We start from the raw sequence: 12654 nt of genomic DNA, 5'->3' as shown, positions 1-12654 counted from the left end.
TATAAGCTCATCACTATACAATATTCTAAAACAGAAGAAATGAAAAATACATTTAAAGTAGATAAATACAGTTCCAAGGTAAATGGTAGCCTTGTAGTCCCTGGCTTTGTTGTTTTATTATCAGTACCTAACCCCGAAGCTCAGGCACAACTCTTCACTTCCCTGTGCAGCTGTCACTCCCCCTGCATACCACCTGACCAGGAAGAATGTCTGACTGGAAACACAGAACAGAGGAAGCCATCTTTGTTCCTGGCAAGTGCACTGCTAGTGCTCGTTTTGTGATCTGTGTTGATGGTGCTGTAGAGATCAGGGTTGCGATAGGCAACTTTGGGGTCAATTTGCTAGCGGTTATCGTATGCAGTATCTGTGGGTTTTTTTGTTTTTTAATCATCGCATGCAATAATGAGTCAGTTCATCAAAGTAAATGATCAAATTTGCAGTAAATACTGCAAATTTGATAAATATTTGTGGTAAAAAAAAAAAAAACAACACATACTTGTTATTTGTCTCATGGTACTTTTGGAATGTACAAAATATTGATGAGACCGGTTCACACAGGGGCGACTTAGCCGCTTGACAATTCGCGCTCCATTCTGTACAACAGAACCGTTCTAATAGGTGCAACTCAAGTCGCTCCGACTTAGAAACGGGTTCCTGTACTACTTGGGGGCGACTTCAGGGCGGCTTGCATTGACTTCTATACAGAAGTTGTTTTGGAAGTCGTGCTGTATGGGACGGCTTCAGAGTCATCTGACTTTGTAGCTGCCCCAGTGTGAACCGATAGCCCATTCACACAGGGGTGGCATGACTTTGGGGGCGACTCAGCAAGGTGACCTGAAGACGACTTGCAAAATAGTCGCCCCCAAAGTAAGGTGACCAGATTTTTTAAATTAAATCCAGGGACATATTTATTTTTTTACTAGTGGCGGCAATCAGTGATTCTCTGCCCATCGCCGCAGCCGCCCGCCTCACAGCCTGTCAAGTCTTACTCTCAAGGCTACTACTGAGTGGGGTGCGGAGGAAGATCACTCCGCCAGAATGCAAGAAGATAAGCAGGCAGGCTGCTGGCCGGGACTTGAGCCAAGGCAGAATAACATGCGAGTGGAGCTGAATGGGCATGCGCCCGAAACTGAAGAAATATTCCCTCCGCTCCGACCAGCACACGATCATCAGAAAGGGGCACAGGTAATGGAAAAAAATACCCCCCCAAGCTAGTAGAAGCGGCGGAGCGGGGAGAGTGTTAATTCTGATTTTTTTTTTTCTTATTCTGCACTGACTGTCTCTGAAATTGCCCCAGCCCCTGTTCAAATCCAATCCGGGGACAAAACCAGGGACAGACTTGGTCTGGGAACAGGGTCCTCAATCCGGGGACTGTCCCCTGAAACCGGGATGTCTGGTCACCCTACCCCAAAGTCATACTTGCGTCGCTCCTATTAGAACTGTTCTATAGAACAGAGTGGGACGCGACTTGTCAGGCGGCTGTCGCCCCTGATGAGTCGCCCCTGTGTAAATGGGCTCTGGACTGGGTAGAAAAAAAGCAGTGTATCAGTGTGGTAAAGTCATACGCTGTACTGCCACGTCTCATCGCTGTGCATTCTGTGAGTGCGTCCGGATGGGTTGCCTTCCCTCTTGTTGTGTATTACTGAACTTCCATTTCAATAAAGTTCTGATTTCTGTACTCTGAGTTTACTGCCACCACACCATGCTGCACCTACCCACACATGTACTGTAAGTGCTTACAAGTGTTGGGGGTGTAGAATAAAGTTTACTTTCTTTTGTTACTGTGTGTGACATTGTTATACTAATTGTATGTGTAACATCTCACTGCTATTATTTGACATTTGGAATTTCCGTCAAGATTTGTGTGACCGTGTGTATGCAACACAAGTTTGAGTCAACATCCGTCAGAAAAAATCCACGGTTATCTTTTTGGAATTTCTGATCGTGTGTACGCGGCATAAGTGCCTGGTCTGAAGTCTCTTAACCACTAGCCGACCACTAGCCGACCAGCCGCCGTAGTTATATGGCGGCAGGGCGGCTCGGCTGTGCGAGATCACGTAGCTATACGTCATCTCGCATTTCAGCCAATAGCCCGACGGGCTGTGTGTGTAAACACACAGCTCCCGGTCCTGTCAGGGGGAGAAATTACTTATCGTCTGTACATATAATGTATAAACAGCGATCTGTCATTTCCCCATGTCAGTCCACCCCCCCTTCAGTTAGAACACACCCAGGGAACATGATTAACCCCTTCCTCGCCCCCTAGTGTTAACCCCTTCCCTGCCAGTGGCATTTTTATAGTAATAAATGCATTTTTATAGCTCCGTGACCGCGGCCGCGGGACCCGCGTACCCGATCGCCGCCGGAGTCCCGTGATCGATCCCCGGAGCTAAAGAACGGGGAGAGCTGTGTGTAAACACAGCTTCCCCGTTCTTGACAGTGGCAGCTTTATTGATCGTGTGTTCCCTGATATAGGGAAACACGATCAATGACGTCACACGGCCAGCCCCGCCCCCCTACTGTTAGAAACACTTATGAGGTCACACTTAACCCCTTCAGCGCCCCCTAGTGGTTAACTCCCAAACTGCAATTGTAATTTTCACCGTAAACAATTAATTTTTATAGAATTTTTTGCTGTGAAAATGACAATGGTCCCAAAAATGTGTCAAAATTGTCCGATGTGTCCGCCATAATGTCGCAGTACCAATAAAAATCGCCGATCGCCGCCATTACTAGTAAAAAATAAATATTAATAAAAATGCCATAAAAAACTATGCCCTATTTTGTAAACGCTATAACTTTTGCGCAAACAAATCAATAAACGCTTATTGCGATTTTTTTTTTCACAAAAAATATGTAGACGAATACGTATCGGCCTAAACTGAGCTAAAAAAATATTTTTTTATATATTTTTGGGGGATGTTTATTACAGCAAAAAGTTAAAAATATTCATTTTTTTTTCAAAATTTTCGCTCTATTTCCCAAGTTGTGGGGATCCCTAACAGTAAAATTATTTGCGTGGCAAGACAAGACATTTAGCACTCACAGAGTACCTTCCACTCATACAACCCCTTAAAACACTTATGGTACATGGACAGCCCTGCTGGGGGGCCGCAAAAGGCAGGAAGAGCGGTGTGGGTTTCAGGAACAGCCCAGGATTCGGTGACCCCTGGCAAATCATCATTTGACCCCCAGGTTGAGAACCACTGATCTAAAGGCAATTTCCATTAGTAACCAGTAGTGTATTGGCAGGAGAGGAGAGGAGAGGAGTGCCAGTCTGTAAAAATAAATAAAAGTCAGCAGCTAGCCTTTTAATATAAGGACACTTACCTGTCCAAAGATCCTACTATGTCTGCACCGTTAGCTGATTTGTCAATCGACTTTGGGTGCAGGAGCTGGCATCTGTAGTAAGGAAAACAGGAAGTGAAGTCTTGCAGCTTCACAGACTGTTCCCTACTGCTCTTGTGTGAGTTGTTCTGTGCTTTCTGACTGGTCCTACCGTCTCCTGGGACCTCTGTGAGTCCCAGAAGGCAGCGGGGGGGGGGAAGTGGGAGAACCCCCCCATACACCATACATATATACAGCTCTCCAACCCCTATACACCATCCATATATACAGTTCTTATCCCCCATATACCATCCATATATTCAGCCCCACCCCCATATATACAGTTCTCACCCCCCCATATACCATCCATATATACATTTCTCCACCCCCCCCCCCCCCCCATACCGCCCACTGTCATTCCCTCCACATTCCTCTCCTCTACATACTGCCACTCTCATACCCTCCACACTCCTCTCTTGTACATACTACCCACTGCCATACCCTCCACACTCCTCTCCTGTATATACAGTTGTGCTTATAAGTTTACATACCCTGCCAGAATTTATGATTTCTTGGCCATTCTTCAAAGAATATGAATGATAAAACAAAACTTTTCTTTCACTCACGGTTAGTGTTTGTATAAAGCCATTTATTATCAATCAACTGTTTACTCTTTTTAAATCATAATGGCAACAAAAACTACCCTAATTACTCTGATCAAAAGTGTAGCGCCATGCTCCCATTGAGGGGGCACTACGTGTTAAATTATAGTTGTCTGAGCATTAATTTGGCTCAGAAGGATTATGTTAAATTGACGGTTCTGGTTCAGTTCAGTTGGGTTGCACGATTTTCCCTTCAACTGTGGGTTTTGTTGTCACCGCAGGTCAAGGTTGGAAAGGCAACAGGCTGGATGTATTGGGTAACTCTTTCCAGAAGTGGCTCACTTGCCGCCTCACTGTGCCCCAAATTGCCGCCTCACTGTGCCCCAAATTGCTGCCTCCCTGTGCCTCAAATTGCCGCCTCACTGTGCCTCAAATTGCCGCCTCCCTGTGCCCCAAATTGCTGCCTCCCTGTGCCCCAAATTGCTGCCTCACTGTGCCCCAAATTGCTGCCTCACTGTGCCCCAAATTGCCGCCTCACTGTGCCCCAAATTGTCGCCTCGCCAGGGTGGAAGAAGTGAGAGGGCAGCCAGCAGGGCTGGATTTCCTTTCCCTGCCACCCCAAGGCCAGGTTTTGCAATGCACCCCCTCCCCACCAACCAAACCACCCCCCCGGAGAATAACAGTTGGATGGCAGGGTGGCGGCACGGTTAGTTCAAATATTTTTTGTTTCTTCTTTTTTTTTTATTACATTATCACTTTTTTTTTTGTAGCTTGTCGTTTTTACTTTTTTAATTTTTGTATAATTTTCTTATTTTTAATATTATTTTTCTTCTTCTTTACTTTTTAATTACTTATTTTTTTATTCATTGAATTATTATTTCTTATTTTTTTTTACATTTAACTTTATTGCTATCACACAAGAGAAAACAATTCCCTGTGTCATAGCAATTGAAGGTGACAGGTTCTTTTTGTTAACCCTGTCAGCTCCAAAAACAGTCCTCACAGTTGAGATGGGAAGAGCACAGCTCACCCATCTCACTGTGTGCTATTTGCAGCAGGGACAGGAGACTCGGCAGCTGGGGGGAGGAGGGGGGGGGGGGGGAACGGACGGATGGCAGCTGGGGGGAGGGGGGGGGAACGGACGGACTGACAGCAGCTGGGGGGAGGGGGGGGTTATCAGAGCCAGCAGGGAGAAGTGTGGGGGGAACAGATGGACGGCAGCAGCACATTGTCTCTGCTAGAAACCAACTGAACTGAACTCACCGCCCGTATGTTTAAACGTCTCCACTCCTGCTCGTACACAGCCCCACCTCCTCCTAAGCCCACGTTGTAATAGACAAAACACATCAGCGCATTGGACACGCATTCTGTCTATCACAGCGTGGTTAGGAGCAGGCGGGCTGTGTGCAAACAGAGCGGAGACAATTTCAATGTGTTTTTTTACCGCTTTGCTCTGCAGTCCCGCGGCACGCCACGGATCACGTGTGTGCCGATCCGAAGTCATTGATCCGTGCGGATCACGGATCAATGACGATCCGTTGCACCCCTACTTTGAAAAAGCGCATGCACGCGAAACGCGTTGTCAAGGCAAGCCCGTTTAAGATATTTCTGACCCTTCACCACAATTCACCTAGTCTAGGAGCTCAACAGTAGCTGAATTGGCTTTTTTTCCAGTGTCCTGAGCTGATTATCAGCTGACTAGTGAGTTGGGGATTTATCACAGTGAGTTGACCTTTCTCAATATCCCCACTAGGGAGCAGCAGCAAACATCAAAAAGTAGTTCCTGTACTACATTTTGCGATTATATACTCAGTACCCATCAGTGCTGCCTGTCAGTGCCACCACATAAGTGCCTCTCAGTGCCACATGAGTGCCGCCTGTCAGTGCCACATTAGTGGCCACCAGTGCCGCCTGTCAGTGCCACATGAGTGCCGCCTGTCAGTGCCACATGAGTGCCGCCTGTCAGTGCCACACGAGAGGCCATCAGTGACGCCTGTCAGTGCCACACGAGAGGCCATCAGTGACGCCTGTCAGTGCCACACGAGAGGCCATCAGTGACGCCTGTCAGTGCCACACGAGAGGCCATCAGTGACGCCTGTCAGTGCCACACGAGAGGCCATCAGTGACGCCTGTCAGTGCCTTATGAGTGGACATGTGTGCCGCCTGTCAGTGCCACACGAGAGGCCATCAGTGACGCCTGTCAGTGCCACACGAGAGGCCATCAGTGATGCCTGTCAGTGCCACACGAGAGGCCATCAGCGACGCCTGTCAGTGCCACACGAGAGGCCATCAGTGCCGCCTGTAAGTGCCCATGTGTGCCGCCTGTCAGTGCCACATGCGTGCCCATGAGTGCTGCCTGTCAGAGCCACATGCTTGCCACATGTGTGCCCATCAGTGCCGCCTGTCAGTGTCACATGAGTGCCCATGTGTGCTGCCTGTCAGTGCCACATGAGTGCTGCAAGTCAGTGCCACATGAGTGCTGCCCATCAGTGCCACACGAGTGCCGCCCATCAGTGCCACATGAGTGCCGCCCATCAGTGCCACACGAGTGCCGCCTGTCAGTGTTACACGAGTGCCGCCTGTCAGTGCTACACGAGTGGCCATCAGTGACGCCTGTCAGTGCCACACGAGTGGCCATCAGTGACGCCTGTCAGTGCCACACGAGTGGCCATCAGTGCCACCTGTCAGTGCCACACGAGTGGCCATCAGTGCCACACGAGTGGCCATCAGTGCCGCCTGTCAGTGCCACACGAGTGCCCATGAGTGCCGCCTGTCAGTGCCACACGAGTGGCCATCAGTGACGCCTGTCAGTGCCACACGAGAGGCCATCAGTGACGCCTGTCAGTGCCACACGAGAGGCTATCAGCGACGCCTGTCAGTGCCACACGGTAGGCCATCAGCGACGCCTGTCAGTGCCACACGGTAGGCCATCAGCGACGCCTGTCAGTGCCACATGAGTGGACATGTGTGACGCCTGTCAGTGCCACACGAGTGCCCATGTGTGCCGCCTGTCAGTGCCACACGAGTGGCCATCAGTGACGCCTGTCAGTGCCACATGCATGCCCATCAGTGACGTCTGTCCGTGCCACATGCGTGCCCATCAGTGACACCTCTCAGTGCTACTGCCTGTCAGTGTCACATGAGTGTCGCCTGTCAGTGCCACATGAGTGGCCACCAGTGCCGCCTGTCAGTGCCACATGAGTGCTGTCTGTCAGTGCCACACGAGTGCCGTCTGTCAGTGCCACATGAGTGCCGCCTGTCAGTGCCACATGAGTGAACATGTGTGACGCCTGTCAGTGCCACACGAGAGGCCATCAGCGACGCCTGTCAGTGCCACACGAGAGGCCATCAGTGACGCCTGTCAGTGCCACACGAGAGGCCATCAGTGACGCCTGTCAGTGCCACACGAGAGGCCATCAGCGACGCCTCTCAGTGCCACACGAGAGGCCATCAGCGACGCCTCTCAGTGCCACACGAGAGGCCATCAGCGACGCCTCTCAGTGCCACACGAGAGGCCATCAGCGACTCCTGTCAGTGCCACACGAGAGGCCATCAGCGACGCCTGTCAGTGCCACACGAGAGGCCATCAGCGACGCCTGTCAGTGCCACACGAGAGGCCATCAGTGACGCCTGTCAGTGCCCATGTGTGCTGCCTGTCAGTGCCACATGCGTGTCCATGAGTGCTGCCTGTCAGAGCCACACGAGTGCCGCCTGTCAGTGCCACACGAGTGCCGCCTGTCAGTGCCACATGTGTGCCCATCAGTGCTGCCTGTCAGTGTCACATGAGTGCCCATGTGTGCCGCCTGTCAGTGCCACACGAGTGCCGCCTGTCAGTGCCACACGAGTGCCGCCTGTCAGTGCCACACGAGTGGCCATCAGTGATGCCTGTCAGTGCCACATGAGTGGCCATCAGTGACGCCTGTCAGTGCCCATGTGTGCCACCTGTCAGTGCCACATGCATGCCCATCAGTGACACATGCGTGCCCATCAGTGACACCTGTCAGTGCCACATGCATGCCCATCAGTGCCGCCTGTCAGTGCCACATGCGTGCCGCCTGTCAGTGCCACATGAGTGCTGCCTGTCAGTGCCACATGAATGCCGCCTGTCAGTGCCCATGTGTGCCGCCTGTCAGTGCCCATGTGTGCCGCCTGTCAGTGACACACGAGTGGCCATCAGTGACGCCTGTCAGTGCCCATGTGTGCCGCCTGTCAGTGCCACATGCATGCCCATCAGTGACGCCTGTCCGTGCCACATGCGTGCCCATCAGTGACACCTCTCAGTGCTACTGCCTGTCAGTGTCACATGAGTGACGCCTGTCAGTGCCACATGAGTGCGGCCTGTCAGTGCCACATGAGTGGCCACCAGTGCCGCCTGTCAGTGCCACACGAGTGCCGTCTGTCAGTGCCACATGAGTCCCGCCTGTCAGTGCCACATGAGTGAACATGTGTGACGCCTGTCAGTGCCACACGAGAGGCCATCAGCGACGCCTGTCAGTGCCACACGAGAGGCCATCAGTGACGCCTGTCAGTGCCACACGAGAGGCCATCAGCGACGCCTCTCAGTGCCACACGAGAGGCCATCAGTGACGCCTCTCAGTGCCACACGAGAGGCCATCAGTGACGCCTGTCAGTGCCCATGTGTGCTGCCTGTCAGTGCCACATGCTGCCTGTCAGAGCCACATGTCAGTGCCACATGTGTGCCCATCAGTGCCGCCTGTCAGTGTCACATGAGTGCCCATGTGTGCTGCCTGTCAGTGCCGCATGAGTGCTGCCCGTCAGTGCCACACGAGTGCCGCCTGTCAGTGCCACACGAGTGCCGCCTGTCAGTGCCACACGAGTGCCGCCTGTCAGTGCCACACGAGTGCCGCCTGTCAGTGCCACACGAGTGCCGCCTGTCAGTGCCACACGAGTGCCGCCTGCCAGTGCCACACGAGTGCCGCCTGTCAGTGCCACACGAGTGCCGCCTGTCAGTGCCACACGAGTGGCCATCAGTGATGCCTGTCAGTGCCACATGAGTGGACATCAGTGACGCCTGTCAGTGCCCATGTGTGCCACCTGTCAGTGCCACATGCATGCCCATCAGTGACCCCTGTCAGTGCCACATGCGTGCCCATCAGTGACGCCTGTCAGTGCCACATGCGTGCCCATCAGTGACGCCTGTCAGTGCCACAAATGCGTGCCGCCTGTCAGTGTCACATAAGTGCCGCCTGTCAGTGCCACATGAGTGCCCATGTATGCCGCCTGTCAGTGCCACGTGAGTGCCGCCTGTCAGTGCCACGTGAGTGGCCATCAGTGACGCCTGTCAGTGCCCATGTGTGCCGCCTGTCAGTGCCACATGCGTGCCCATCAGTGCCGTCTGTCAGTGCCACATGCTTGCCGCCCGTCAGTGCCACATGAGTGCTGCCTGTCAGTGCCACATGAGTGCTGCCTGTCAGTGCCACATGAGTGCCCATGTATGCCGCCTGTCATTGCCACATGAGTGCCGCCTGTCAGTGCCACATGAGTGGCCATCAGTGACGCCTGTCAGTTTCCATGTGTGCTGCCTGTCAGTGCCACATGAGTGGCCATCAGTGCCGCCTGTCAGTGCCACATGAGTGGCCATCAGTGCCGCCTGTCAGTGCCACATGAGTGGCCATCAGTGCCACATGTGTGCCGCCTGTCAGGGCCACACAAGTGCCCATGTGTGCCGCCTGTCAGTGCCACATGAGTGCCGCCTGTCAGTGCCACATGAGTGGCCTTCAGTGCCGCCTGTCAGTGCCACATGAGTGGCCATCAGTGCCGCCTGTCAGTGCCACATGAGTGGCCATCAGTGCCGCCTGTCAGTGCTACATGAGTGGCCATCAGTGCCACATGTGTGCCGCCTGTCAGGGCCACACAAGTGCCCATGTGTGCCGCCTGTCAGTGCCACATGAGTGCCACCTGTCAGTGCCACATGAGTGCCGCCTGTCAGTGCCACATGCATGCCTATAAGTGCTGCCTGTCAGTGCCACATGAGTACCGCCTGTCAGTGCCACATGCATGCCTATAAGTGCTGCCTGTCAGTGCCACATGAGTGCCGCCTGTCAGTGCCACATGCATGCCTATAAATGCTGCCTGTCAGTGCCACATGAGTACCGCCTGTCAGTGCCACATGTATGCCGCCTGTCAGTGCCACATGTGTGCCGCCTGTCAGTGCCTCATGAGTGCCGCCTGTCAGTGCCTCATGAGTGCCGCCTGTCAGTGCCTCATGAGTGCCGCCTGTCAGTGCCTCATGAGTGCCGCCTGTCAGTGCCACATGAGTGGCCATCAGTGACGCCTGTCAGTGCCACATACGTGGCCATCAGTAACGCCTGTCAGTGCCCATGTGTGCCACCTGTCCGTGAAGGAGAAAAATTACTTATGTTAGCTGCTAGAATAAAAAAAATCACCTGCTTGTGGCTATTCACTCTGTACTACAATTCCCATAATGCCTTGCAGAAGCGGAGGGAAGGTGGGAACGCTGTACTCTGTCCTTTCCCCTATGCTTCCAGGAGCGCGATTGGACGAGGGGAGCAGAGGTAGGAGGAGAGGGGCGGGATGCTGGAAGAGGGGGCGGGTCATGTGATGAAAACTTCAGCTGAGGAGGAGTGGCGGCTACACTACTCACTAGCACATCATAGGCTGGAGCCGCGCCAGCTCCTCCTCTACACAGCTCTGCATGTGGACAACGCCCCCGTCCGCCGGAAAACTGCAGCAGTCTGGCTGCCCAAGCACCGCCCGTAAAGCCGGGGACTAAAGGGGTCCGAGGATCGCAGCCTTAATTCGGGCACTGTCTTCCCGTCACTCTCCTGGTCAGGCTCCGAGTCCCCCACATACACGGCCAGAGACGACATTACAGTCTTCCTACTCGCCGCCATCGCTCCCGTCGCACCTATGACGTATTTCCGGGAAGCGTAAGGAAGGTGTGTGTGAAGGTAATCCCATACCAACAGTGGCCGGTGTTGTAAAACAAAAGTCTCAACCCATGCAGCTTCTCGATTACGTCACTTCCGGTGCGGGAAGCTGCCTGGCTTTGAAAGAAACGAATATTTTTTTTTGGCATAGTGAATAATGTTGTATGAGTAACTGATAGTGGCAATGTGTAAGGCTTAGTTGTACTAAGTAATGGTAGGACAAAAAAGCATTGCAACAACTGGCCCTTGTTGCAATGCTTATTTTGTCTCACAGAATTTGCGCAGCGGTCCTGCAAGCGCTATTTTTGGGGAAAAATAACCTTTTTTTTTTTTTTTTTTAAATAAGACAACAGTAAAGTTAGCCCAACTTTATTTATTGTGAAAGATAATATGGCAAGTAAATTGATACCCAACACTAGCGACAAACTTTGACAGTTAACCTCCAAAGGTGACGTTTAAAAACTTCTACAGGTTGCATGTTTTGAGTTGGAGGCGGTCTAGGGCTAGAAGTATTGCTCTCGCTCTACCGACCGCGGTGATCAGTCCAACCCCTGAAAAACAACCCCACGCCATAATCCCCCCACCAAATGATTTGGTCCAGTGCACAAAGCAAGGTTCATAAAGACATGGATGAGAGATTTTGGGGTGGAGAGATAACCACCGGGCCTATTTTGGCACTTCTCTCCTTCATGTAAAAATCCAATTTTTTTTGCTAGAAAATTAATCAGAACCCCCAAACATATATATATATATATATATATATATATATATATATATATATATATATATATATATATATATATATATATATTTGTTTTAGCAGACACCCTAGGGAATAAAATGGCGGTCATTGCAACTTTTTTTTCTTGCACGTTATTTGCGCAATAATTTTTCAAACGCCTTTTTTTGGGGGGAAAAAACGGTTTTATGAATTAAAAAATAACACAACAGTAAAGTTAGCCCAATTTTTTTTTTTTTTGTTATAATGTGAAAGATGATGTTACGCCGAGTAAATTGATACCTAACATGTCACGCTTTAAAATTGCGCACACTCATGGAATGGCGCCAAACTTTGGTACTTAAAAATCGCCATAGGTGATGCTTTAACATTTTTTACAGGTTACTATTTTCGAGTTACAGAGGAGGTCTAGAGCTAGAATTGTTGCACACGCTCTAACGCACGTGACGATACCTCACATGTGGGGTTTGAACGGCGTTTACATATGTGGGCGGGACTTGCATGCGTGTTCGCTTTTGCGTGCGAGATAACGGGGACAGGGGCGTTTTGATTTTTTTTTTTTTTTTTTTTTTGTGATCACTTTTATTCCTATAACAAGGAATGTAAACATCCCTTGTAATAGGAATCCGTGTGACAGGTCCTCTTTGTGGCGAGATGTGGGGTCAATAAGACCCCACATCTCTCCTTCAGGCTGGAAAGCATGAAATTGGTGAAAAAAAATCACTGATCACATGCTGACAGCCGCGATTGCGGCTTTGTTTACTTCCGGGTACCGGGCGTGACGTCATAACGTTGCGCCCGGGCCTCCGACGGTCATAGAGATGGCTGGTGACCATCTGGTCACCAGTCATCTCTATGGTTTCCAGACAGCACCGACCAATTCGCTCTCCGGGCCCCCGATGGCACGGGAGAGCCCGGAGAAGCACCGGATGGCGGGCGGGAGGGGGGAGGGACGTCCCCTCCCGCTGCCTATAAGAACGATCAAGCAGCAGAACCGCTGCTTTGATCATTCTTATCGTGCACAGAATCGGCGGCTGAAGACGGCGATCTCTGAATGATGCGTGTAGCTGTACCC

General features: G+C 51.5%; 2 protein-coding genes across 5 annotated transcripts in view; one reads left to right on the top strand and one right to left on the bottom strand.

Annotated features, from left to right (window-relative positions):
- Positions 1–10558, bottom strand: part of GHDC (GH3 domain containing) — a 150335-nt gene extending 139777 nt beyond the window's left edge. The window contains exon 1 of one of the 3 annotated variants that reach the window (XM_040329740.1): positions 10337–10558. Coding sequence is in view for 1 of the 3 variants with exons in the window: in XM_040329738.1 (XP_040185672.1) it covers positions 51–52 (2 nt within the window). In the remaining 2 variants the exon portion in view is untranslated. Of the gene's footprint in view, positions 1–50; positions 262–10336 lie in introns of those variants that run through there. The other 2 variants (XM_040329739.1, XM_040329738.1) reach the window with 2 other exon arrangements.
- A 26-nt stretch (positions 10559–10584) lies between these two features.
- LOC120918232 overlaps positions 10585–12654 on the top strand; it is a 28706-nt gene continuing 26636 nt past the window's right edge. Inside the window, exon 1 of one of the 2 annotated variants that reach the window (XM_040329737.1) lies at positions 10585–10849. The gene's annotated coding sequence lies outside the window, so the exon portion shown is untranslated. Of the gene's footprint in view, positions 10862–12654 lie in introns of both variants that reach the window. The other variant, XM_040329735.1, reaches the window with a different exon arrangement.

This window comes from Rana temporaria, chromosome 12 (genome assembly GCF_905171775.1).
Source record: "Rana temporaria chromosome 12, aRanTem1.1, whole genome shotgun sequence".
Taxonomy (NCBI): Eukaryota; Metazoa; Chordata; class Amphibia; order Anura; family Ranidae; genus Rana; species Rana temporaria.
Note: the sequence above shows the minus strand (reverse complement) of the source record. Positions and strands in the feature narration are given on the sequence as shown.